Consider the following 26,508-nt stretch of genomic DNA (forward strand, 5'->3'; position numbering starts at 1 on the left):
ATATATATATATATATAAATATATATATGTGTGTGTGTGTGTGTGTGTGTATATATAGCAAGCAGAAGGTTATAATTCAAGGTGGAAATAGATGATGATGAAGCAAGGGGGAAGTTCAAGAAATAGGTAGTGGGATTTTGGATGCAGATCCTTAAGGAAAATAGTAATAAAATGCAGAGTATTACATTTGTAAAGTAGCAGAAAGCATTGTAAAGATAGTATGAGAATGGAGAAAGGACACTTTTCCATTAGGGTGACTGCAAGTAGGGGTACAAAATAGGCAAGAGAGGCTTGAAGTTACTGGAGAAACCTGATAGAGGAACCAAGATACTGAGAGCAAATACCTCAAGTAGGGAAGGTAATAATGCGGAGTGAGGCCAAGAGGACATTTGGATTGCAGGCTAGAGACTGCCTTCTTTACCAGGGCTTGATCTCTGAGTATAGGCAAAAAGAAGTGAAAGACCTGCTCTGGTAAAGTTTTCAATTTAATTTAGAACAGAAGCAGCAGTTGAATAGATAATTAGTAGGGCATTAAAAATATTGCATGATAACCGTAAGATTCAATCAGAGGAGGTTAGAAAAAACTGGGAAGAGACTGGAAAAGCAGTTTACAAGAAAACAATGGGAAGACATGCATTTATGGCTCGCAAGTATGCAACCAGGTCCAGAAGGTTTAGGATCTTTGCTTGGAAGTGTTTGCATAGGTATTGTTGTACCCCAAGCAGACCTCAAATATTTTTCCTCGGGTAGGTAGCAAATGTTAAAGGTGTTATACAAAAGAAAGGGGTTAACTGGGAACATATGTTTTGGGAGTGTAATGAGTTGGCAGTTTAAAAAGAATACTTAAGAGTACTGTTATCAGGAATATTGGGTGAGCAAATGACTGTAAGGGAATGATTCTTTTGACCTGGGATACAGAATCTGAATTGCCTAGATACAGTGAGGCCTTGTTAAGTTTAATTCAGTTGGCTGCAAAAAAAGCAGTTATAAGAAATGGAAACCAAAGTCTACACCATCTGCATTTGAGGTATTGTATATCAAAAAGAACTGGAAGAGTGATCTTTGGAAAAGAGAAGGAGCAAATTATATAGAAGTAAATGGAACTTGTTTGAGCAGTACATGCATAAAAATGTTTAGAAGGAGGAGAAGTGAGGCTTATGGGGAAGGCAAGAATTCAGCAATTTTTTGTAATGTTGGACTGGTGATAGTAGAAAAGAAAATATATGAGATGTATGTTGTATTTAAATGGAAAAATGTTAGAATGGTTTGTTTTGTTTTCTGTTAATGTATGTTTGTGTATGTCTTAAGTGGTAATTTAGTAAACGTGTTTTTTAAAAAAGAGCAGTACAAGTTAGACCAGAAGAGAGTTTGAGGCTGCCCATCCTTACCTTGAAGGTGGCAGGGATGATGATGATGAATATGATTGACATGTACTTGGTAGTTTGTTCCAGAGGTGGGGGAGTACATTGGGATATGCATGTATTATGCTATTGTGTCTTATTTATATGTTGAAGGTTTACTTTCTTTAACCAGGTATTTGAAGAACCTTTTTTTATGCAAAGGAATTAAGAGGTCAAAGAGGATATACACACATTCCCTCATAAGATTCTAAGAAACTGAGTGCAGAGGTAGGGCTTTCAGTCTGTCCTGAGATATTTGAGGTTACTGATCATTTTATTTAGGAATGCCTGAAGTCTCCCAAGTTAAGTGATATGTTTAGACAATTGTGACTGAGATAAGTAAAGGGAATCGAGACTTCTTTGGATCTAGAGAAGATGTTTTGGAAATGATGTGAACCAGCTAGAAAGCTTTTTAGACTATTAGGGAGACATGAAAAATGCCTAGTTCCCATATGACAGTGTCTGATTACAGGAGTGTATCACCCATATTGTAAGGGAAACTGTTTTGTTTATCAAAATGAACTGCACTACATTTTTCACATTTTGAAACTGTAGTCCTTGCACCAATGATTAACATGGTGTAAATGACACTGAAGTTTTTGTGGGTCAGTGGAAGATCAAATAGCACCCAGTTTCCAGTCATCTGCAAAGCTAGATAACCATATTCCAGGAATGTTAGCCTGTAATACTGTAAAGTAGATGACAGATAGTAGAGTGCCCAACACTGACCCTGTGGTTCAGCAGTAATAACCTTTTGCTTTCAAAATTGACTGCTGCAACTCTAACCATAAGGGTTTGTCAAACAACCAGTTAGCATAAGGGTCTGTCAAACAACCAGTTAGCTTAACCACCACACAGCATAAAGATTTATGTTCAGATTTACAAGCCTGTCAATAATGCCAGCATGCTGAATAATGTCAAAGGTCTTAGGTTTCAGATATGCTATATGGGCTGTGTAAGCTTCTCTCTTTCAATGACTTTCAAAGATTAATGAGGTTAAAGGTGTAGGACCTTATCTTCCTTTGATAAAGCCAAATTGATGAAAGTCCAAGGTTAAGAAGTTTTGACTGTCCAGATTAAAGAGATCTGAGGTAATACTTTCCATAGCTTTGCATATGAGGCTAGTGAAATCTGTGAAGCTGTAGTTACCAGGGTTTGTGGTTGTGCCACATTTGTGATATGGCATTACTATTGCTGATTTCCAGGCCTTTGGAAATTACTCATTTGAGAGGCTTAGACAGGTTGTCTCTCAGATGAGACATTAAACTGAGGTCCCATCCGTTTGAGGTGGTGGCAGGCTGAAGTGGATGTAAAAGACCCCACAGCATCTGCCTGAAAGAGTAGGGGAAAGTCCCCTGATGTCCTGACCAAATTCTCCCTAGTATTAGAAATACCACCTCCTGTCTCCACTGAAAAGAGGGGATTAACCCAGTCAACAAAGGATAAATAAAAAAAATAAATAAATGAGGTTAAGAAGTGTTCAGGTAGGCCATATTTGTTACCAGTAATCCAGTAACCTGTTATGTTATCTGGACCCATGAATGAGGTGGTTCTATTTTTTGGAGAGGTCTGAGAAGACATGTTTGATCGTAATAAGGACTGTAAAATAGCTATAACTCTATATGGAGTAAAATGTGCACTAAATCTATCACCTAGGGTATCAGCCATTTCATTTGGGTCTGAATTGTCAACCTGCTGCAGACATTGTTGTGTGTTAGTTCTTAAAATCCTGACATAATTAAAGAAAGATTTTATTTTTGTTTTAGTATCTAGTTACGGTGGTGGTGCTACGGTAGCGTTGTCGCCTCATAGCAAGACATTGTCCCGTTTGATTCTCAGCTAGAACATCTTCTGTGTGGAGGCATACGTGAATGGGGCATGCCTTCGTTGAAGGTTGTGTGTCAGGGCTGGTAACCCGGTACGTAAAAATCCACTACAGATCATTAGCGGACTGGAGTTCCGCTGTGGTGACCCCTAACTGGGAAAAAGCCGAAAGACACAAACAATCTATTTTAAATACATATTCAGGTTTGAACGTTCCTGATGATTCCCTTAAGCTTCTTACTAGTTTGAAGGTGTGCCTTTAAGGTAGGTAGAATGAGACTTCTTAAAAGCATTCAGTAATTTATTTCTCTTGTTATATGATTTATTTATGTAGGTATTCCATCAAGAGATTTTTTAAATTTCCTATATTTGGTGTGAGTATAGACTGCCTTATTAATACATCTATTTAAGTATGAGTAGAAGTCTGAGATTTAGGCAGTGGTGTTAGCAATGGGATCCCTCAGAGTTGCATTACAGTGGAATCTATATAGGTAATCAAGTGATTGAACAAGATTTGCTTTTGAGACGCCCCTAAGCACAAATGTATCTGCAAGGGAAGTAACACCAGTCGTAAAGGAAAAGGTCATAGGTTCATAGGTTGGTACTAGGCTGTTGGCCCTAGGGCCTATACAAGCCTAGCCATAACAATTCCCTGGCTATTTCTTCCCACAATATTTACTTCCCTGGACCCTCGTCTAGTAGGGCGACTGATGTGATCCCGGGGTGAATTTCCTATCTCCCATCCAATCGTCAAGGTTTTTTTTTTGAAGAGGGCCAAAGAGGCGCTCTGCTTGACATGTATGGACAGTCTGTTCCAGAGTCTGGGGAGTCTCTGGGTCAGGAACCTATCCCTCCGGCATATTTTGTTTATTGTGATGACAAGGTTTAGATCTCTGGAGTGTGTGGTTCTGAGGGATTGGGATTTCTTTAAGTGTAGCATGTCCAACAGCTCTGGGTTTGACATGGCCTTGTATGTTAAGCAGAGATCACCTTTGAGTAGACGATATGTGACAGAGTATAGCTGGAGTTTTTTTAGACGGTCAGCATAGGGTATCTGCTTTAGGCATGTGATTCTTTTAGTGAGGTATTTCTGCGGCCTTTCCAGTTGTTGCAGATGTCTTGAGAGGTACATACCAAATGGAACATTGTAGTCTATAATGGGTCTAATGAGGGATGAGTACAGTGGGACAATGACCTCCTTTTTTCTGGATGAAAAGCCCTTAGTGATGAGGTGTGCCACATAGAAGGATTTCCTGACTGTTGTGGCGATGTGGTTATCGAAGGTGAGACCATCTGTGTTCTTAAGTCTCTTATCACACTTTTGGTGTTTAGTGTACTGCCACCTATGTAGTAATTCAGGGGTACATGTTTTTTCCCAAAGGGGATAACTATACATTTCTTGGATTGAGCTTGAGCCTATGGTTCTGGCACCAAGCATCTGTTTCTCAAAGGCCCTTTTGTAGAATATCCACATCATTTGGGGATTCAGTAATGGCTCCCAGTTTGCAGACATCTGCGAACTTTGTTAGCCAGAGTCCCTTAGTGTTGGCCTGTACTTTAGAGAAGTAGATGCCAAACAATAGCGGTCCCAGGACTGGACCCTGAGGTACTCCACTTGTCTGGAGCTGGATTTGGAGTTGGCTACTTTTACAGAGTGGGTTCTGTCAGTAAGCCAGTCACTGGTTTATAGTGTAATATAACAAAGGTAGATATTACATAGTAGTGCAAGAAATAGCCGTATTTGTGAGGGCAATATCAAGGATATTGGAGCACCTAGCAGGACAGTTAACTGTTTGTACAAGGGAGTTAACATGTATGTGAAGGAGGCAGAGAGCATTCCATCCACTGGCAGGGTCAACTAGTTTATTGACTGATGTTGAAATCACCTAGAAGAAAGGTGTTGGGTTTAATGGGAGTTTCATCTAAGATGTTGATAGCCATCACTGCTGAGAAAGGGACATATAATACTTTCTATACCTAGCTATAAAGCGGTAATCTTGTTTAGGGTGGTTTGGACATCTAACAGATCAAACTTTGCGTCCCAGTGAATCTGTCATGAGGTGATAATATCTTTGAGCAATTCTGATATTCATCCACATTTACCAGCAAGTCTGAAGAGATCATAACTTACTAAACCTAAGAATAGATGGAGTTTTTTCATTGCTTTGAAAACATGTCTGTGCAACTACATATAAATGAATGTGCTCAGGCTGTAGGAGAGACAAAAGTTTGGGTATTATTTTTAAGACTCCTAGCATTGAGTAGAGCCACTTTAAGATGTTCCAAATTAAAACTTACTAGGTTGGAGTGTCCAGCAGATGGACAAAAAAGGCTCTATGAGGGGCAGTAAAGGCTTTGGCCAGAATGCAGTAGCCTTGATAAGGGAAGCGAAGACTATAATTTTCAAAGCAGGAATGTAGGTCATCTCATTCCAAGCTGACACTTACAGGATTCCCTTTGAATGACACCAACTTCATAGTCAGTTATTAAAGCCAGTTATCTTGTCTTTAAAGTTTGACATTATTCGAAGTTTTGGAAAAATTCCCAGTAAGGACCACTGCCTTTCTTGACTCAAAGACATGCAAAGCAAGCTCAATCACATCCTACTGCATGTCCATCTGAGTAGAGCGCCTAAGGTCACTCACTCTGACTTGGGCCACTATCAGGTAGTTGTATTTGTTGTGGTAGGGGTTCTAAGATTCCTTGTTACATCCTGGATCATGGCTCCAGAAAAACAGTTGTCACCCAGCTCCTGCCAGCTTGGTGAAGCTGGTGTCCATGTGCCTGATAGTGGATAGATTCACCTGTTATTAAAGGTTATTATTAAAGGTTTGGATTCTGTACCCTTTGATATATGTACTGTGGATATATGATATATATATATATATATATATATATATATATATATATATATATATATATATATATATTTGCAGGGGTGATGTTGGTTTGTTTTTGTGTGAAGTAATAGCTAAGGATTCTCAGTCCTGTTTCTGTTAACAACCTCTGTGTAAATTGGTTTAGTGGAGGTGTATGTGTTATGAAATGAAAAGGTGGTTCCTAGGTTCGGTAAATACTTGACACCGCTCACATATTGGGTCGTTATGAGATATCATTAAAGTGTGCATAAGGAAGGTAATACTGCCTCAAATTACTTAGTGCTGTCAGGCTGGCTACAGTAGGGGCAGGCTGTCTTCCATAGTGAGTAGGGCAGATGAAGGAGTAGGATAGCTTAGTAATTACTTATTCTTGGTATTAGGCAGAGAGACATAACGAACTGTAATAGGAAAAAGGTGATAATATTGTGCATCGTTAAGGGATATAAGAATATCAGCTGAGACTACCGTAATATTCCAAGATGCATGTAAAGAAATGGAAATGTGACAAAAGTATGTAGGGGTTTAAAGGTAATCAGTAACAAGTTTGTTAACTTAACAACCCTTAACAATCAGTAACCCCCTCCTGGGGGTTGGAAGGGTGGCCTAATGGTTAAGGTGTTTGCCTTAGAAACACAAGGTGCAGTGTTTGGGTCTCACAAGAGATAATTGGCTAAGCTTAAAATGGCTCGCAAGGGCAGTTAGCCTAGTACGAATCTATGAATCTAAAAAGTGGCAAATGTAAATCAGATAGCCTATATTACCTTGTTGGCTAAATTGGTCTCTACCTAACTACTAACAGCAACAAGCAACATGTAACCCAACTCATTGGATCTAAGTACAGTAAGTGGAAAGTGATGACTACAGTTAGTCTAAATGAATAGTTCCAAATGCAGTAACTCTAAAGCAGACAGTTTGTACAGTATCACTGCAGCAGTCAGCTATGTTATAAAGTACGTAAAGACATATTTGTTTTATGTCAAAGATCCAGTACGATTTTCAGGTGCACATGTAAACATGGTTAATGTGTACTTTGAATTTTTTCGGTAGCAGATCGTACTTTATCTTGGTAACATTTTGGAGACAAAAATAAAAAAATACCTATAGCTTTTTTTTGCATGTATTGTTAATGTTGCTTTTAAGTAACTTTACTTTGTACCTACTCTGCAGTCTAAATGTGTACTTATTCAGTTTAATATGAACAGATATCAAGAATGGTCCATGGGGCATAGATTCCTTATTAACAGACTGCTAATGATGCTGTAAACCATTTGGTAGATGATCATTTGCTTAAACCATTTATGTGTTTTACAGACTTTTCTTATTGTCGGTTAAGTTAAGGTGTATCTGTCAAGTTGAGATAACAAAACTGGTCATTGTATTTTATGAAGTATAATTACAGACTTATGCAGTGAACATATACATTCCTTTGTCTGCAGAAAAGTCTTTTGAGCATCAGTAAATACATGTCACAGTATCTCTTTAGTGTTCCCTTCACATACCAGTCTGTTTGAAGCATCCATTCGAAAATCTTAGACCTCCTTCTACTATTTAACCTGATCTAGATTTAATTGTGTATCTAGTAGACATACAAAGATTCACTTCTACAAATGTATTAATGTTAAGTTTAATACCAGATTCTTGGCTACAAGTTGACAGATAACTCGTCTTATCCAGGGTAAAAGAGCACAGATCAATGAATGAGCCAAGAGTACCATTCAAACAAATGTGGTTTTGACCCTAGCTACCCCAAAACCTAAAAACATACATTCTGCTGTATTACAAATTTTTAGGCTTGGCAAATTAGTTTAATTGGCAAGATATGTTAGCAGCAGTACTGTCTATAGCCTCACAAACAGCTCAGAGTGTCTGAGAAAAGTTTTCTGATATGAGTATTTAAAAGCAGACGAGGAGCCAAAGTACAGAATGCCATACTCAAGGAGTAAGAGGTAGTAAGGACAAGATTACAAGTCATGGTGAGGAAAGACAAGCTTCTCCTCACACAGGAAAACATTTCACTGACAGTACCTTTTGGTGCTGTGTACAAAAGTTGACTACAGGCTATAAGGGCAGAGTGGTGATGGTCGTGTCCAGTGGAGGAAAGCCGATGTGTTGTACAGCACACCAGCATGTACTTAAACCTGCCAACTGCCACATATTCAGTGGTGTCAGCTCTCAGTTCTTGATATCTGTTCATATTAAACTGCATAAGTACACATTTAGACTGCAGAGTAGGTACAAAGTAAAGTTACTTATGGTGACCCAAAGAATCTGAGCCCCTGTCAAGTAATGCAGAAAAATGTAGCGATGTTTGACTCTAGTACTTTAGCAGCACTGCCTGCAATGCACTGTCTTACTCAATTATTGCAGAGAACTCATTGAGACAAAGCTTAGGCAGTGATGTCTGTGACTGTTTCTGTATTTTCAAGGGAAAGTATGGCAGATGATTTAAGAAGAATGGCATTCTGAACCTCTTACTAACCAGAGATCAGAATGTCAGAGAACAGCATGTAGGTAAGGTGTTGCTGCTTGATGGCACATTTTCCCCAGATTTATACAGTATATAGTTTCTTACAGTGAGATGAGCAGAGGGTAGTACCACTTATATATGCATTCATGTCCCATAAATCCAAAAAGTTATCATACAGGATATAACTTTGGTGGCAGAAAATATAAAATTCATAGGTTCATAGGTTGGTACTAGGCTATCAGCCCTAGGGCCTATACAAGCCTAGCCGTAACAATTCCCTGACTATTTCTTCCCACACTACTTACTTCCCTGGACCCCTGTCTAGCAGGTGTGATCCCCGGGGTGAATTTCCTTTCTCCCATCCAATCGTCAAGGTTCCTTTAGAAGAGGGCCAAAGAGGCACTCTGCTTGACATGTATGGGCAATCTATTCCAGAGCCTGGGGAGTCACTGGATCAGGAACCTATCCCTCCAACATGTTTTGTTTATTGTGATGACAAGGTTTAGATCCCTGGAGCATGTGGCTCTGAGGGATTGGGATTTCTTTAAGTGTAGCATGTCCAACAGCCCTGAGTTTGACATGGCCTTGCATGTTAAGCAGAGATCGCCTCTGAGTAGATGATATGCGACAGAGTATAGCTGGAGTTTTTTAAGGCGGTCAGCGTAGGGCATTTGCTTTAGTGAGGTATTTCTGCGACCTTTCCAGTTGTTGCAGATGTCTTGAGAGGTACATACCAAACGGGGCGTTGTATTCTATAATGGGTCTAATGAGGGATGAGTACAGCGGGACAATGACCTCCTTTTTTCTGGATGAAAAGCCCTTAGTGATGAGGTGTGCCACATAGAAGGATTTCCTGACTGTTGTGGCGATGTGGTTATCGCCACAACAGTCAGGAAATCCTTTTATGTGGCACACCTCATCACTAAGGGCCACTAAAATTTCATTCATGGTCCTGTTTTCTTTTTTTTTCTTCTAGATGATTTTTTTTTAGTCAGCACTTGCTTTTCTCTTGGGATACACAGGTCCATTGTCCCAGAGTCACTGCTGAGACCTCTGTCAATAACAGCAATCAAGCTTGACATTTTCTTTTTCTCTTGTGCTCTGGAAGAGGAGTTACTACAGTTTAATTAAAATCACTTCAGCCTCACACCTGCCGTCACCAGGTGGATTATGGTCTGGCTGTGTGAGGAAAGTCAGGGACATTCTGTGAAATGAGAGACCATTTCAACCGAACAGTAGCCACAAAATAAATATTCTGACTTACTCCATAGAACTGTAAACTAGTCTTGTAAAAGCCAGGCATTAAATTGAGCTAACAGGTGAGCATGTTGCCTTCAGCCACAGCTAATCCCCCCCCCCCCCCCCATTTACTGACTGCAGTCTTCGATTACTTACTTACCAGACCAAAATTCTGAAACAAAATCAGGGGTAGTAAGTGAAACTGGGCAGTTTTGGTAAATATTCAAACTTACCCCCTTTAAAGCCAGACTTTAATATGAGTGAACAACAAGAAGTTAAGTTGTTTTTATCAATAGCTATCCCCCCAACACACACACACACACACACACACATATTTAATGCTGCAGTACTGTAATTCTTAATGAGTTGCCAGATCAAACAAAGTGACATCATGGCCCAGGTGACCATGGTAATTACTCCTGTTGTAGTCTGAACACGTACATCCAGATACACACACACACACACACACACACACACACACACACACACACACACATACATACATACATACACACACACACACACACACGCATGCAGCAACAGGGGTGAGTCATTTTGATCTACAGATTGCCGTAACACACCCACCAGACATCTCTTAACTATCTCCACACATGCATGCAGCAACAGGGGTGAGTCATTTTGATCTACAGATTGCCGTAACACACCCACCAGACATCTCTTAACTATCTCCAGACAACGTTTGATTCTCAAGTCTACATTCCCCATTCAAAAAACTGGCCCCAGTTATATCAGATGTTCTGCAAAGCCACACATATTGTAAGTTAAACAGAAATAATAACAGTCAACAGCCTTTAAATAAATAAAAATAAAAATCCTCAAGTCTGCTGTCCAAGCTCTCCAAGATATATAAGCAATCTGAGCTGTCCAAGCAAGCCGTTTATGAGCAGTCTTTAAAAGGATCCTTAACAGAGCACAAGATCTGATCTTTCAAAGGAAATTGCCATTACAAAGAAAAGTAAGAGAGAGAGATAGTTCTCAGTTGGCACCTATTTAAAGGCACTACCCACTTATGAGAAACTGCTTTCAACAGCTGCAGCCAGTCAGGTCCCTTCTTTTGTTGAAAGCTCATCACATTGTTACGGGACATGTTCTAAAGAAGGTACAAAGGTCTGTGCTGAGAAGAACTTGCTGGCAAAGTAAATTTCTGTGCTTTTTACTGCAGTAGTTTGAAACTCCAGGTATAGGCTTAGTTCCAACAAATCCATCTGTTTTAGCTGAAGTCCGGAAAAATCAGGATACCATACAGCGAGCTCTGCACCCTGTTGTATGATGGTGGTGATGCTCTCATAAATGCCCTATCATCACAGCATGTCATCACCACAGAATTTTACACATTTGATGGCTGTGAAAGCTCTGCAAACAAACTTTCCCACTGCACCATTTAAAGGATTTTTCTAATGCTTTAGCAAATTCTGTGGAGGTACTTGCCAGAAGAGGGAACACACATGCCTTCCACAGAGACTTGTGGCATTGAATTATTTGCCAGTAGAGATTGTCTCCCAAGCACTAAATAAGACAGTAGTGGAGAAAACAAGTGAAATACAGACATTCATGTAGGAAAATTACTTGTGCTACATATTCTGCAATTATGGCACAACAGTCTGTGAAAAGGCCTGTCTCTCAACTGTTTACCCATCATCAAGAATCATCCCAAAACTTAACTTTTGACATGAATTTCAGACTGTCTGCACAGTAAATGGTGTTGGGACACTGGACTGGACAGTAGACTCCTAAACGTGTTCACGGCCATACCAACCACCTTGGAGATATTGAGTTTTATTATTCAAATGATGAATGCATTTCAAATCATCTGCAAGAGAGTTTATGGCAAACAGTTTCCTGAGGGAAGGACAGAGAGAAAGAACTTCATGCCGTCAGAATAAAAATGATAAAGTAACTCTTTCTCCTCCTCCAAAGAGCTCTGCTTTACATGGAGGGCGATACAGGACACAAAATGGAATTTTGCAGTGTACCACAGTTGGGATAGGTGGTGGTAAGATGATCAATTAATTCCTGAAGCCACTGCATGTGACTGACCAGAGAAATAGGAGTTAACCAGTCCTGGACCAAATATGTGCTTCCTCAGCAATGTTGTAAATGCTTTAAAAGAATGCCGTGCCCAACCATTTCAGATGCCAAGAAAAAAAAACAGTCCTGAATAGAACCATATAGCTTTAATTATCTCACATCATTAAGTGATCTTTAAATACTCTGCTAATGTCAGTGTTATGTGTGTGGTCCCAAAGACAGACTGAAATGGATCAAAAATGTTTTGTTTCTTAAAATAGTAACTTAACTGTGCAGAACTCTGTTTATTCAGAAATTTGCAGATGAAGGTTAGACTAAGGATCAGGTAGTAATTCTTCATATCATCAGGATCTGAACCTGTTTTTGAGAATTGGGGTGACCAAAGTTCAGATACAGGTAACATTTTATTAGATGCTTGTATCCAGGTGCAAGCAAAGGGAAAAAGATAGAATAACAACTAAAACTGTTGAGTAAACAATACTCAAAGATGGACACTGAAACTAAAATACTGTGGAGTAAATAATGTAGTTATTAACTACCAGAGATTCATGTAGTGCCATATGCCAAGGTAGATACAGGGCCTTTAAGGAACTTTTAATAAAGTTGGAAAGAGTCCTGTCTCAAGGGAAGAAATGACAATCTGGTACCAGCTGTAGCACGTTCAGACAGGACATGACAGAACTGGTGTGGCAAGGGCTGGGTTCACATACTTGAAACCAGAGAAGTGAAAGGGGAGTAACTGTGGAGAACAAATGCACTCCCAACTCAAATGGGTCACTGACTCGTTCAGACCACTTTTTTATATTAATGAGTGTAGTGTTTGAGAAAGTGCCAGTCTTATCAAAATGAGCTTCACAAAGAACCAAGTAACCATTTTGTATTTATTAGCAAAAAGAGCCTTCTTTGTCATTAATATCAGTCATGTTGGCTGTGGCCAGTCTGCAAACCCTCAAAGAGTGTCAAGGGAGATTGGGCTGCATGGTGTCCTCATTCAAACATGCAAGCTTTATAGCAGGGCATGACTCTGTGTTCTACAGTTTGTCTGTGTCTTGCACACGCACATGTATGCACACACACACACACACACACACACACACACACACACACACACACACACACACACACACACACACACACACACACACACACTTTGTCTCTGAGGTGAAGTCTGAGCTGCACATTGTTTTCCATACTACCATTTTTCAAGTTTTTTTTTTTTTTTTTGTTTTGTTTTCTTTTGCCGGTTGGAAATAAGTGATGTACTTGGATATTTAAGCATTGTACCTAACATCAGTAACTTATGTCCCAAGGAAGGAATAGTTGCAGTTCAAGTAATTGCAAAACCTATGTTGGTCCAGTAAAATTTATTGCATCACTTCTGTGTTCTAGTTTCTTTGTGTTTTTTAGTCAGTGCATGTAATATACATATATGAATGTTTTTAAATACAGCTTGAGTTAGTTACATATGTTAATACACTCAGTCTTTCTTGTTTGCTTGCATTAAGTACTTATAGACAATGTTACTTGGCCACTGTACTGGGGTCTCGGCTGAAAAGGGTCTCTGAAACAGTCTACTTACCTGTTAACAAACAGTAAATAAAAATAAATAAGTGGTCTTCCATAAAAATTTTCAAATTCCATTTGGTGATAATGAACCATGCAACCAAGCAGCTGCACAGGGTAGGCCTTTTTCAGGTTGACACAGTAACAATATTTTGGTTGTTTTCACTGTATGCATTTCTTGGATCTTGTAAGGCTACATTTATTATATGCCTTGGTTATCTGATGTTATATTCTGCCTTCTACAAATTATTGAAAAGACCTTAAACCACTCTTAACTTCTAAAACATGGTACCCAAGCTTCTCATTCAAAAATAGCATACTTGATAGAGACCAAGGCTTCCATGCAGAAGACGCATTATTTGTTAAATGTATTATTTGTTAGTAGTTATTCTGTTTAGTCTAGTGAAGCAAACTCCAGTTACTACCACACACAAAGATAACTTTTATTACATGACTGTATCTGCCTTGCCATGCAGTCGGGTATATAAACTGAATGGCAGTGACTAAAGTTAGTGTTCTAAATGCACATAATGTTGGGTTTTTCTACTGCCTCCACACTAGGTCTGAGCTCAAGTAATGTGGTCTCAAGTGTGTTAGCCATTTAATCCCTCAATGATCTTGATAGAGAGGAAAGTCCTAGCATTCATTAGGTTGGGAGGTTAAGGTTTATACTTTCCTGAGCAAGATTTTCCATTTCATGCTTCTAATTCTTGGAATTCATAAATTCCAATGCCCTGTATCAACTATTCCATAGTCCCACCAGGGGCTCCAATATCCTAGACCTGGTCATTACCAACATGGGAAATCGATGCTCCACACCTATGGTCACCCCCTCGTTGGTCAGATCATAAGCTAATTACCCTTAACCCCCACCCCCCAGTAAGGAAACCTCCATAAAAAACTTCTCCAAAGCCAACGTCATGCTACTCAAGTCAGACGTTACAGACGTCATGACACCCATGCAGACGGGAACTGAAAGTTCGACTGCTGAGTCCTACACTAAGGCACTGTACGAGCACATCCACTCATGCATGAATTGTGCCATCCCAAATAGAACCATGATGCTCTCCTCCAAAAAACATAAGCCAGTCTGGTGGTTCCCTGTTATAAACAAACTTTATAACAAAAGGAAGAAACTGTTGCAGAAAAGAGGAAAATCCCAGGACGCAAAAAACTCCCTTACCAGCCTCAGTAAGAAGCTGAGATCCCTCATAAAATCCTCCAAAGCTAGTTATGAAAGTAAAATTGCCAAAGATTCCAAAGGTAACCACAAGGCCTCCACTGAAAATGGGTCAATTCGGCCCAGTGGACTTCCTGGTAATCAAATTGCAAATAAAATAAATAAATAAAGGCATTCTATAACTATGTCAAGAATCTAAATGGCAATGCTCAGATCTGCTCTGAGCTACAGCAGAATGGCATTAAATATGCTGATCCCAAGGATATTGCCAGTATCCTGGCAGATCGATTCAGTGCCAACTTCACCCCCTCTCACCCCCTAATTGGCCCATCTCAGTACCATAATTTTGCCAAATTCTGGTAATAATGGCCAAATAGGTAAAAAACTCACTCCCCAAAGCTAAGAATACAGCATCCATGGGACCAGATGACATCCTGGGCTGTGTACTGCATGAACTACAAAATGAACTGGCACCTTACCTAAGTGTCATGTCTAATCATGCCCTCACCTCAGGCTTTGTGCCCACTGAGTGGCGCACAGCTACAGTTATCCCACTCCACAAGGGGGATCCACATTGGATCCCGGGAACTACCGCCCTGTCAGTCTGACGAGCCTGATCTGTAAGGCCATGGAACGTATTATCATGGAACTTATAAACAAAGACATTGGCAACCTTCAAACACTGGATCCCACCCAGTTTGGGTTTGTGAAGGGCCAATCTTGTCTCCTGAACCTGATTAACTTCTTTGAATCTGTCTCCCGAGCCATGGATGAGGGTAAGGCAGTCCACACAGCCTATCTGGACCTCGCCAAGGCCTTTGACACCATCCCCCACTCTGGAATCATAAATAAACTTACTAAGCTGGGCATTAATCCCTACATCACTCGATGGGTTGCCAACTGGCTTACTGACAGAACCCACACTAAAAGTAGCTGACTCCATGTCCAGCTCCAGACAGCTGACAAGTGGAGTACCTCAGGGTTCAGTCCTGGGACCTCTCTTGTTTGGCATCTACTTCTGTGAAGTACAGGCCAACACTAAGGGACTCTGGCTAACAAAGTTCGCAGATGACTGCAAACTGGGAGCCATTATTGAATCCCCAAGTGATGTGGATACTCTACAAAAGGGCCTTGCAGAAACAGATGCTTGGTGCCAGAGCCATGGGTTCAAGCTCAATGCCAAGAAGTATATAGTTATCCCCTTTAGGAAAAAACATGTACCCATGAATTACCACATAGGTGGCAGTACACTAAACACCAAAAGTGTGATAAGAGACTTAGGGACACAGGTCGACAGTGGTCTCACCTTCAATAACCACATCACCACAACAGTCAGGAAATCCTTCTATGTGGCACACCTCATCACTAAGGGATTTTCATTCAGAAAAAAAGGGGGTCATTGTCCCACTGTACTCATCCCTCATTAGACCCATTGTAGAATACAATGCCCCATTTGGTATGTACCTCTCAAGACATCTGCAACAACTGGAAAGGCCGCAGAAAAACCTCACTAAAAGAATCACAGGCCTAAAGCTGATGCCCTATGCTGACCGCCTTAAAAAACTCCAGCTATACTCTGTCACATATCATCTACTCGTATTCACATAAAGTTGTGTTTTGCATTTACGTATAAATTTCAAATCTGCACATGGCAGAGCATTCAGTTTATCAGTGCAGTAGATGTAACATAGTAAAATGCTGTCTGAGAGCAGACGTACTTCTAGTGCGGCAATGTAAGTAGTGATGTCAGAATAAATGAGAAAGGTATTCACCAAACTGGTTGTCTTTATTTCTGCCTCATCAGCTTTTTAGCTTACATTAAGGTCTGGGGGAAAAATCAGAGTGAAGGTAAATTATCCCAGTTTGAGTATGATAAATTAATTTGTCATACTATGTCCAGATAAAGGAGGTAGATGTCTGGTAACTGCTTTGGATTATGCCACCAGAGCACTGTCTTGTGTAAGGATTAAATAGTGTATTAACTGCAGAATGAAAAACATTCAAGATGGCTGTTGCTGTGGTAGATATCCTATATAGCTCATTTTATTGACTACTCACACAAGTTTGATGCTTTCAAAGAAGATTATAGTGGTTGCATTTAGCAGTTCAATTGCTTCCATTTCAATTGAAAATTTTATTTGTTTGGTTATAGGCTTTGGAACTTAGATGAGCAGGTCAGGCAGCTGAAGAACTACAGAGAAATGCATCAGGTCCTTTCTAGGTGGATCGATGACACCCGCCGTCGCCAAGATGCACTGCATACAGCTAAGCTGGAGGATTCAAGAAGCATCTCAGAGGTTCTAAATCAGCAAAGGGTATGGCCATGAAATTGTAGGAGTGTATTTCTGTTTTAGGTTGCTTTTTCTGTATCCTGTTATCTGTACTTGCCAAATGGTACATATTGGGTAATTATAGTGCTGTTTGTTTTGCCAATCGAAGGATGGAAACCTCTTCTGTGATGTAAACGCAGCATGTTGTGGAGGGACAAGTATGTGTCTCAGAGATTACCCCTTCTCTGGAACACACTCTCCCATTCATGAGAAGCAGAGCTATTTCCTAAGCCTATTCAAGCACATTTTGGACCAGTGGATGGGAAATCACAAATTCACCCCAGGCTTGTCACCTGTGGTCCTTATGGACAGGGGCAGTTTGTAAATGCCCTAAGGGACAGGCATATACCAGAGATGTTCAAGCCCATGGGGACTAATAATTGGGAATGTTGGGGCATGAGTGGTTAGGCTTAAAAAGGCTTTTGGGCCTTTAGCCTAGTAACCTCATATTCTGAATGACTTCCCCAAATATTCTTGAACATCAGATCTTGTAATAGAGCTCAGGAAGATAAGGACAGCAGCCATCAGTTGTGGGTCAGGCTGGGGAAGCCTTTTTCTTATTCTCCCTTCACCCATGCAAGTGGAGAACTGTTTCTTCTGCATACTGTTACCAAGTTTATTACAAGCTTATTACTTGCTAACTTCATGCTGTTTTAGCATGATGTACCCCCTTGTTTGACTGTAGAAGTGAGACACACATTGAGGATCTCTGTTCTCGTCATCATGCCCAAATAGCAGTCCATTGATGGAATCTTAATACTTTTATTCTGACAGAACCTCCGATGTCTCATATTCATTTCCAGATCTATACTACCGTTAGCTCATTTGGGCACACTACTACTGCCATTGTACCAGATCAGTGAAATAGAATGTCAATAATCATTTTTCCCTGAGTAGCAACATGGCAGCTGTTAAGAATACTGGACATGTTTTGTGTGTGTGTGTGTGTGTGTGTGTGTGTGTGTGTGTGTGTGTGTGTGTGTGTGTGTGTGTGTGTGTGTGTGTGAGTGTGAGTGTGTGTGTGTGTGTGTGTGTGTGCCCTGTGAATACTGTGTAAACATACATATGCATTCCCGTGTTTTCCATTGCAGCCATACTCCTGACCACCAGTATTGTTTCACTACATCTTTTGTAAAGGAGACTGGCAATCCCTTTAACCCATAACTACTTCATAAGGATGTGGTTAAGGGAAACACCAACCATTTACAAATAATGTTGCAGAAGATGAAACTTACAAAAAGTTTAAAAGACTGTCACATTCTAATTAAACAAGTATGTAAATAGGTAAGTATTGTTAAATGACTTCTGTATCCCATAATTTTGTAAAGGACAGTAAAAAAAAAAAATTAAATGTCATTGTTTTTGAACAGTTCCTTGACAGACTGCCAAGCACTGAGCCAGTTATTCAGCAACAGTTGCACTTCATAAAGTTTATGTATGTTGCGATTTTAGTATGGTCCATCATTCTTAATATCCAGTAGAAACACTCTAATAACAGTTTTTAGCATCTAAAGATGTTAAGTTTTATTCTTAACACATGTATTTATTTATTTTTGAAAAAATGTTTGCTGTCAATAATATTCCTGTCTGTGTTCTAGGTCGGGGACTTTCTGTGGTCAGTAATGAGTGCGCTAGCTGTTGGTTTTGCAAGCTTATGGTAGTCCTGCCAAATTTGCATCCCCCAAATCTGTGTGAATTAGGGGATGATCTGTCATTGTTAGCTATGTCTTCTCAACTGTACAGCCCTGCTTGCTTTTTAACAGTAATCAGTAGAATGTAGATGTTCTTCGTGTTTCACTGTTGCAGTTATTACATTTAGGTAATCTGCTGGCAGGTTGCCCTCAGTTGGCCTGATTAACAAAGTCTTGGTCCTGCGTCAGTTGCTGTCCCTTCTTCCATGACGTCAGGTCGTCAGGGGTATAAAACATGCAGCCGACGCCATTACATCAGTCTTTCTTGCCGTGCGGTGCCCGAAGCAGAAGCAGTTCGCAAGTGCCGGTCGGCCGACTCCTGAAATTTTCATTTTCGAGTTTCAGAACCGAAGTCTTCAACTTAAAGCTAAGTACCTAGTAATGTCCAAAAACAGTCTAAACAAACCAGCAAAAAATGTCCAATAGCATCCAAGACGAAAGTAGGAACCACCAACAGCAAAGTTGATCTGTTTATTCAATAAACCAGATAGCAAGTAAATAAAAAATCCACATTAACGCACTTGACAAACAAATTGCGTTTTCGTCCTTACCAAATATGACTTCATCAGATAATAATCCAATTAATTAACTAAGTCATTATATAGTAAAGGTTTTCAAAAATACCCTATCAGTTAAAAAGCATCAATAGGTAACCAATCCCAATGCTGCCACTCATAAATATTAAAATACATAAATGCAATCAGATTTAATAATGTTGTTTGTAAATCAATATATTTTGTGTTATTAAACTACTGAAATAATATGATAAAATATTTAATAATATTTAAAACTGATATATGCTTATTTATAAGAAACTTTTTTAATATAAAATCTCATTAAAAAACAAAGATAAATGTGTTTGTAGAGTGTTTGAACTGTTACTATTTGTAGTCATTCCATCAAGTAAGCAAATGCTGCCATCTATTGACCATTTTAAATATTGCAAGAAAAATAATTTATTAGATGTCTGCAGCTCTCAATTTTAATACTGGGGTTAAGGAGATATTGTCATTTAATCCAGGTGTTTTTGTGGCATTTAATTTGATTTGCCACCATAACTCCCTATACCCCACCCACTCCTCCCATAAGCCTCCTCTTAATTCTTTTTTCACTTGTTCAATTACAAAAAACTGAAATTTTCCCCCTTCACATTCTTTTGTGTGTCTGTATAATGCGTTAGTGTCCTTGGCCTTAGAAATTTCATACGTGTGTTCATATATTCTTCTCCTCAGGACTCGTTTGGTCTTCCCTGCATAAAATGAACTGCATTTATTGCATAGAGCCATATATATTACTCCTTTTGTCTCACAATTATGATAACCATTGCTTTTTATAGATTTACCTCTACTAGGGATAATTATTTCGCTGGCATTGATCATATATTCACATTGGTTACAGTGGCCACACTTGAAACTCCCTTTTCTTTTTTGCCCATCTATCCCGTAACCAATATTAGTGTATTTACTGTGAGATTCTAAAATCCTTTTGATGTTCCTAGAATTTCTATATACTATTTTGGGTACCAACTTATTTGTGTTGGTAAAGCTAAGTACCCCATTGGGGAAACTTTTTCTTGCTCCTTACCAATGTCAGTAAAAGTTAATAATTGCATTACTTGTGGGAAGCAAATACATCATAAAGATTTTCATTTCTACTGTATTCCTTGCCTAGGCCCTGACCACGACGTACCTTGCTGTCAGTTTTGTGCTTTATTTAATCAGCGCACTATCCGTCGTCGGTAAATTTTTGCCTCTAAATATTTCGGTTCTCGGTTTAATTATCCAGAAATGATGTCGGTTAGCCATCCGACTACTGGAATTCCGAAAAAACGCAAAGAAAAAGACAAAGACAGGCTGTCGAGGTCCAAAACTGCCGACGACGCTTCTCCTAAGCCAGTCGCCAGTTTGCCGGTACTCAGTGAGATGCTTTCGCAGCCCCTGATACCCGCTACTTCTGACTTGAAGGCCTCTACTGAGACCCATTCGGAGTCCGGTATGCCACAAGATGCTTCACCTATGGAACCCGCGGATGTCTCTACCTTGGATGTGTCTGGAGTCTCTGTGCAGGCACTGGCTTCTGAGGGTGTATTCAGGCCTACAGACTTGCATATTAAACCAACTCCACCTTCTATTCTAAGGCCTAAATCTCGATCTATGTCTAAAAATCCAATGCCCAGGCCACATGTTCGGGCCCCTATGCCTAAAGAATAAATGATCAAAATGGCTGAATATCTTATTACTCTAATCAGGGGTAGTCAACCCCCTCCTTCTAAGAGGCCTAGGACTGAACTTGACTATGAATCTTCTGATCAGGACTCTGTTTCTTCTAATTCTTCCAATGACCTGGATTTGTCCTTTCCTACTTTTGAGGATTCTGATGCAGAGGATTCCATTCCCTCTACCCCCCCCCCCAGGACTTTTTGGGAAAACTTTACATAGCTTAAGGGAGCATTTCCACTGGGAAAGTCAGGAATTTTCTGAATCTAAAAAGAGGCTTAGGGATTTTCTTCTTCTACCTCATTCTACCTCAGCATAGGCCTTTGGCTATACCTCCTGTACTAGACATTGTTGATGATGTGTTTTCGCAGTATGGCCCCTGATTCCCTGCCTCCAGATCCTAGTAAACCTGACAGATACTACAGGGTTCTTGAGTCCCACAAGTTCCTTTTCAAAAATCCTGTTGCAGACCCAGAAAACATTTCTCAGGGGCCCAAGGGCATTAAGGCTTCTACTGCTAAAAATCCTACCCCTTCTGATAGAGACTCCAGGGCGCTGGATAGATGGGGTAAAAAGGTTTATACTTATGCAGCCTTGGCAATCAGGGCTTTAAACTGCCAATTTCATATGCTAAAATATCAACAGCATATTATGGGACTGCTTAAAATGAAAATTATGTTGATTTCTGACTATGTGGAAAATAAAGATTTGTAGTATTTATTGCATTCAGCTGAACAAGTTGTAAAACATACTTTGCAGTGTGGTTTTAATTCTTTAGAGGCCTCTTGCAGGGCTGCTGTTACTGGGTCTGTGCTTAGAAGGCATGCTTGGCTTAAGGAGCAATCTCTGCCTGATCATGTTAAAGCAAAATTGTTGGATGTTCCTTTAAATCAGGACCACCTGTTTGGCAATAAGGCTGAAGAAGTTCTAAAAAAGATGGAAGATAAAGCTAAATCTATGCAAACAGTGAAAGATTTATTACAAGTGCAACCTCCAAGAGTTAGTAGGCACTGGCCTACTAAGAATTGGTCCTTTCCAGCTCCTTCCAGATCCACTCAAGCCAAACCCAGACACACCAAAAGCACCAGGTTTCAGTCCCAAGGGACTCTCAGAACTAAGCAGTGGGTGGCCTCCACTTCCAAATCTGGAATTAACAAGGCTCCCCCTATGGTAAACAGTCTCAATGACTTTCCTTTAAAATTACCAAGCACTTATCTTTTAGCCACCCCATTTGGGGGGAACGATTGCTCTTCATGCAAAAAACTGGGAACTCATAACCCAGGACAAATGTTTTTTAAATATAGTGTCCCAGGGATACAGATTTCATTTCCACACGTTGCCAAAACCAAACGGGTGGCCAGACCTGCCCCCAAATCAGTAGGCAGATGCTCAAAAACAGGTACTTTCCCTCTTAAACATGGGGGCTATTCAGCCGGTGCCAGAAGAGGAAAAGGGACAAGGTTTCTATTCCAGGCTTTTCCTGGTACCCAGAAAAGACAAATCATGGCTTCCAATTCTGGACCTGAATACTCTAAACACCTTTCTGGACATTCCAAAATTCAAGATGCTGACTCTTCACCATTTACTTCTTATGCTAGGCAAGGATGCCTGGTTGACAACTCTAGATTTAAAAGAAGCTTACCTGCGTATTCCAATCAGGGAATCTTGCAGAAAATACCTATGCTTCAAAGCAGGCTACTTGCATTATATCAGTTCTCTGCACTGCCCTTTGGCTTGTCTACTGCGCCCAGGGTATTCACAAAGTGCCTGGCTCCAGTAATTGCATTTTGCAGGCAAAGAAATATTCAAATATATCCTTACCTGGGCGATTGTCTAATTCAGGCAGAAAACCAGGCAATACTTATAAATCATCTGGCGTTTGTAAAAAGGGTTCTAACTTGTCTAGGGTACACCGTAAACGAAAAGAAATCACAACTGGTACCCTCTCAACAAATTACATTCCTGGGTGCAAACTTGAATACAACTGCCCAGATGGCTTTCCTCACGCCAGAAAAGCAAATTCATTTGGTAACTTAATTCAAACAAGTGGCCACAAAAACCCTGCTGTCTGCAAGACAAATACTGCAAGCCTTGGGGTTCATGGCCTCCTGCATTCTTCTAATTCCATATGTAAGACTGCATATGAGGAATGGAGTCAACATTGTCACAGCCTGGAAACAATGAATCCTGTCATACCTTGCCTACGCCTAGAGTGCCTATGGTGGGCAGAGGCCTGCCACCAAAATAAGGGACTGCCATTCACACTACCCCCTGCCGCCCAAACCCTAACTACAGACGCATCAGACTATGCATGGGGGGCTCACCTGGCAGGGAAGTGCATTCAGGGCAAATGGAGCCCAAATCAAATGCACCTACATATCAATCAAAAAGAAATGTTAACTGTACAGAATGCTCTGACAGCCTTCAAGGACTACATTCATCCAGGACAACTCATGGTAAAGACGGACAACACCACTGTTATGTGGCACATAAACAAGCAGGGAGGTACACATTCCTACCCCCTCTGCAGGCTAACCATGGCATTGTGGAACATGGCCTTGAGCTACCAAGTGCAACTAAAAGCTCAATTCCTGCCTGGAAAACTGAATACACTGGCAGACGGACAAAGCAGAAATCTCATGGGCCCACACAAGTGGAAATTGGAATCACGGATTTTCAACATGTTGACAAGCAAATGGGGGAGCCCAGACATAGATCTATTTGCCTCCCCCCAGAACTACCAGTTGGACAAATTTTGCACAAGAACTCCTCACAAAAAAGCCTGGAAAGTGGATGCTCTGTCCTTCAGCTGGAAAAACCTATCAGTCTGCGCCTTTCCCTCTCTGCCTCTGCTCTCCAAAGTTCTGCTAAAAGTCAAACAGGACAAACCAAAAATGATTTTGATTACTCTAGACTGGCCACGCCAACACTGATACACACTCCTGCACAGTGTGTCACAGATTTCTCCATGGCACCTGCCTCAGACATCTTCCTTACTGTCTCAGCAGGAGAACCAAATCCTGCACCCTCATCTCCCAACACTGAACCTTGCAGCTTGGCTAATCACTTAAATTCACCCTTAGCATCCCTCAGCAAACCTGTGATGGATGTCATCTTGGAGGAGAGAAGACCTAGTACTAGAAAATCTTATGCTGACAAATGAAAAAGATTCTGTGCCTGGAATCAATCTCAAGGGATGAGCACAGCAGTGCCCAATTTACCTCAGATTTTGCAAAACTTAACTGAGATGCTTCACAAGGGCCTGTCTTTTTCCTCTATTAAAATCCATGCGTCAGCCATTTCAGCTCATTATAACACAGAACCTCCCCTCTTCTCTCATCCTCTGCTCAAGCAGTGCCTCAGAGGGGCCAAAAACTTGAGACCACCCAGGAGAGCTCCAACCCATGCCTGGGACCTTAACTTTGTATTGGAGAAACTCACTCTACCTCCTTTCAAGCCAGCTGCTACTGCAGACTTAAAATATCTTTCTTGGAAAACAGCCTTCCTTTTAGCAATCACTTCAGCTAGAAGGATATCTGAATTACAGACCCTTATGGCAGTGGAGACTTTCATTATCTTTCATGCGGACAGGGTGTCACTCAGGACCAATCCATCCTTCATGGCCAAGGTGGTATCCAGTGTGGCTCTTAATCAGTCCATTCATTTGCCAACTTTCTTTCCCAGTCCACAAAATAAAGGGGAACGGGTTCTGCATTCACTGGATGTGCACAGACAACTTAGATTCTACTTGGACAGGACTAAACCTCGAAGAAAATCTGAACAATTGCTGGTAGCATTTGCTGCAGGGGCAGAGGGGAAGGCTATTTCAAAACAAACCATTTCTAAATGGGTAAGCCATTGCATTCATTTCTGCTATAAGCACCATTGAAAACCTATCCCCCAGGTGATCAGATCTCATTCCACCAGGGCTGCATCTACATCTGCAGCCTTTCTCAGAGGTTTTCTTACCAGGGATATTCTAGAACCTGCTACCTGGAGTTCAGTTCATACTTTCACCAAGCATTATCATTTACCAATTTTCTCTAAATCCAGAGCTGGCTTTGCCACTGCTGTCTTGCAGGGCCTTATAGCTGGTCCTAATGCTGCATAAATCCATCCTCCCAACCATAGCTTTGGGAATCTACCCAAATTTAATGACTGCAACAGTGAAACACGAAGAACATAGTACAGTTGTGTACACTTAACATAAATGTAGATGTTCAAGTGTATTCACTGTTGCAGTCCCAGTCCTGGTTACCCTCCCTCCAGCCCCCTGTTTTTCTCTTACTATACCTCTACTTTCTTTTACTATGCTTAAAAGCCTTTTTGGTGTATTTGCTTTTGGTTGGAGGTATATTTTTGTGTTTTTAATTTTATTTTGCTCCCCATTTGGGGGGCACCTGACATCTGGGGCAAGAAAGACTGATGTAATGGTGTCAGCTGCATGTTTTATACCCTTGTCTACCTGACGTCATGGAAGAAGGGACAGCAACTGACGCAGGACCCAAGACTTTGTTAATCAGGCCGACTGATGGCAACCTGCCAGCAGATTACCCAAATGTAATGACTGCAACAGTGAGTATACTCGAACATCTACATTTATGGTAAGTGTAGACAACTGTACTTTCCCTAGCTGTAAAGGAAAGTTATCTTTTCAAGTACTGATGCTCCTTTTAGATGGACTTTTAACTTCCACTGCTTTTGAGCTTTGTGCATTGTAGTAAGGGGTCATGCTTGTAGTAGTGGGTCTAGTTACCTTAGCATTTACTTGTAGCAAGAGTTCTTCCTCTAAACATACGTTCTTTAAAACTAAACTGTTGCGGGTATGGGTGTATTAATATGTTATCTGTTTTTATCAGACTGTCCATAGTGAGATAAAAGGCAAACGAGACAAGGTTGAGGAGTGTGTCAAAAATGCAGACCAGTGCAGTGGAGCCATTAAGGTAAGTCCTCGTTTATCTTTAATACAGTGGCCAGCATTTGTCAGCTTGTTATTCATTGAAGACATATGATTGTTTCTGTGTAATTAAAACAATGGTGAAGATCCTGTCTGCTTAACTTTGTAGATAATTGTGTTTGTATGTGTGTGTGTGTGTGTGTATTTGCACAGGTGGATGTGTGTACCTTTGTAAGATCATTTTCCATGGATATTTATATCTATATATAGATAGATATTTTTTTCTTGCTATAATCTTTCAAAAATATTTAACTTAGTTTTGTGTGCACAGGAGCAGTGAGGCATAACATGGTATGTATTAATGTAAAACAATTCTCAGATGTCTTGCACTTGAATTCACCATGTTTCTTAATCTTCAACTATTCAGTAAGTAGATCTGTGACATTAATAGAAAGCTAGGTACTGCTTTCTGCCTTTTGTAAGTACAGATATGACATCTCACTTGATTTGCACTGTTCTGAAAGTTGTATTTGCTAGGTAAATTTATTCAAACAGTAACCAGCTATAGTACTTTTGAAAATGGCAGATGATGGAAAGTTAGGAAAATTTAAATTTAGCTTTCTCTCAAAGATGTTATAGTACCCACCTCACACATACCATGCTGAACATGACTACAGAAGGCATAAAAACTCTGACTTTTGTATAAGCACTGAGCTTTGCTTGCACCAGGAAATTATATAGGTGAAAGATGTGAGTGTGAGGGATTAGAACAA

General features: G+C 40.3%; 1 protein-coding gene across 3 annotated transcripts in view; it reads left to right on the forward strand.

Annotated features, from left to right (window-relative positions):
- Positions 1-26,508, forward strand: part of LOC122796716 (desmoplakin) — a 1,113,853-nt gene that overhangs the window by 812,741 nt on the left and 274,604 nt on the right. For all 3 annotated transcript variants that reach the window (XM_044065413.1, XM_044065414.1, XM_044065415.1), the window contains exons 19-20: positions 16,754-16,916; positions 25,698-25,781. In XM_044065413.1, the coding sequence (XP_043921348.1) occupies positions 16,754-16,916; positions 25,698-25,781 (247 nt within the window). The remainder of the gene's footprint in view (positions 1-16,753; positions 16,917-25,697; positions 25,782-26,508) is intronic.

The sequence above is a fragment of the Protopterus annectens genome, chromosome 3.part0 (genome assembly GCF_019279795.1).
Source record: "Protopterus annectens isolate FY-2018-M chromosome 3.part0, PAN1.0, whole genome shotgun sequence".
Taxonomy (NCBI): Eukaryota; Metazoa; Chordata; order Ceratodontiformes; family Protopteridae; genus Protopterus; species Protopterus annectens.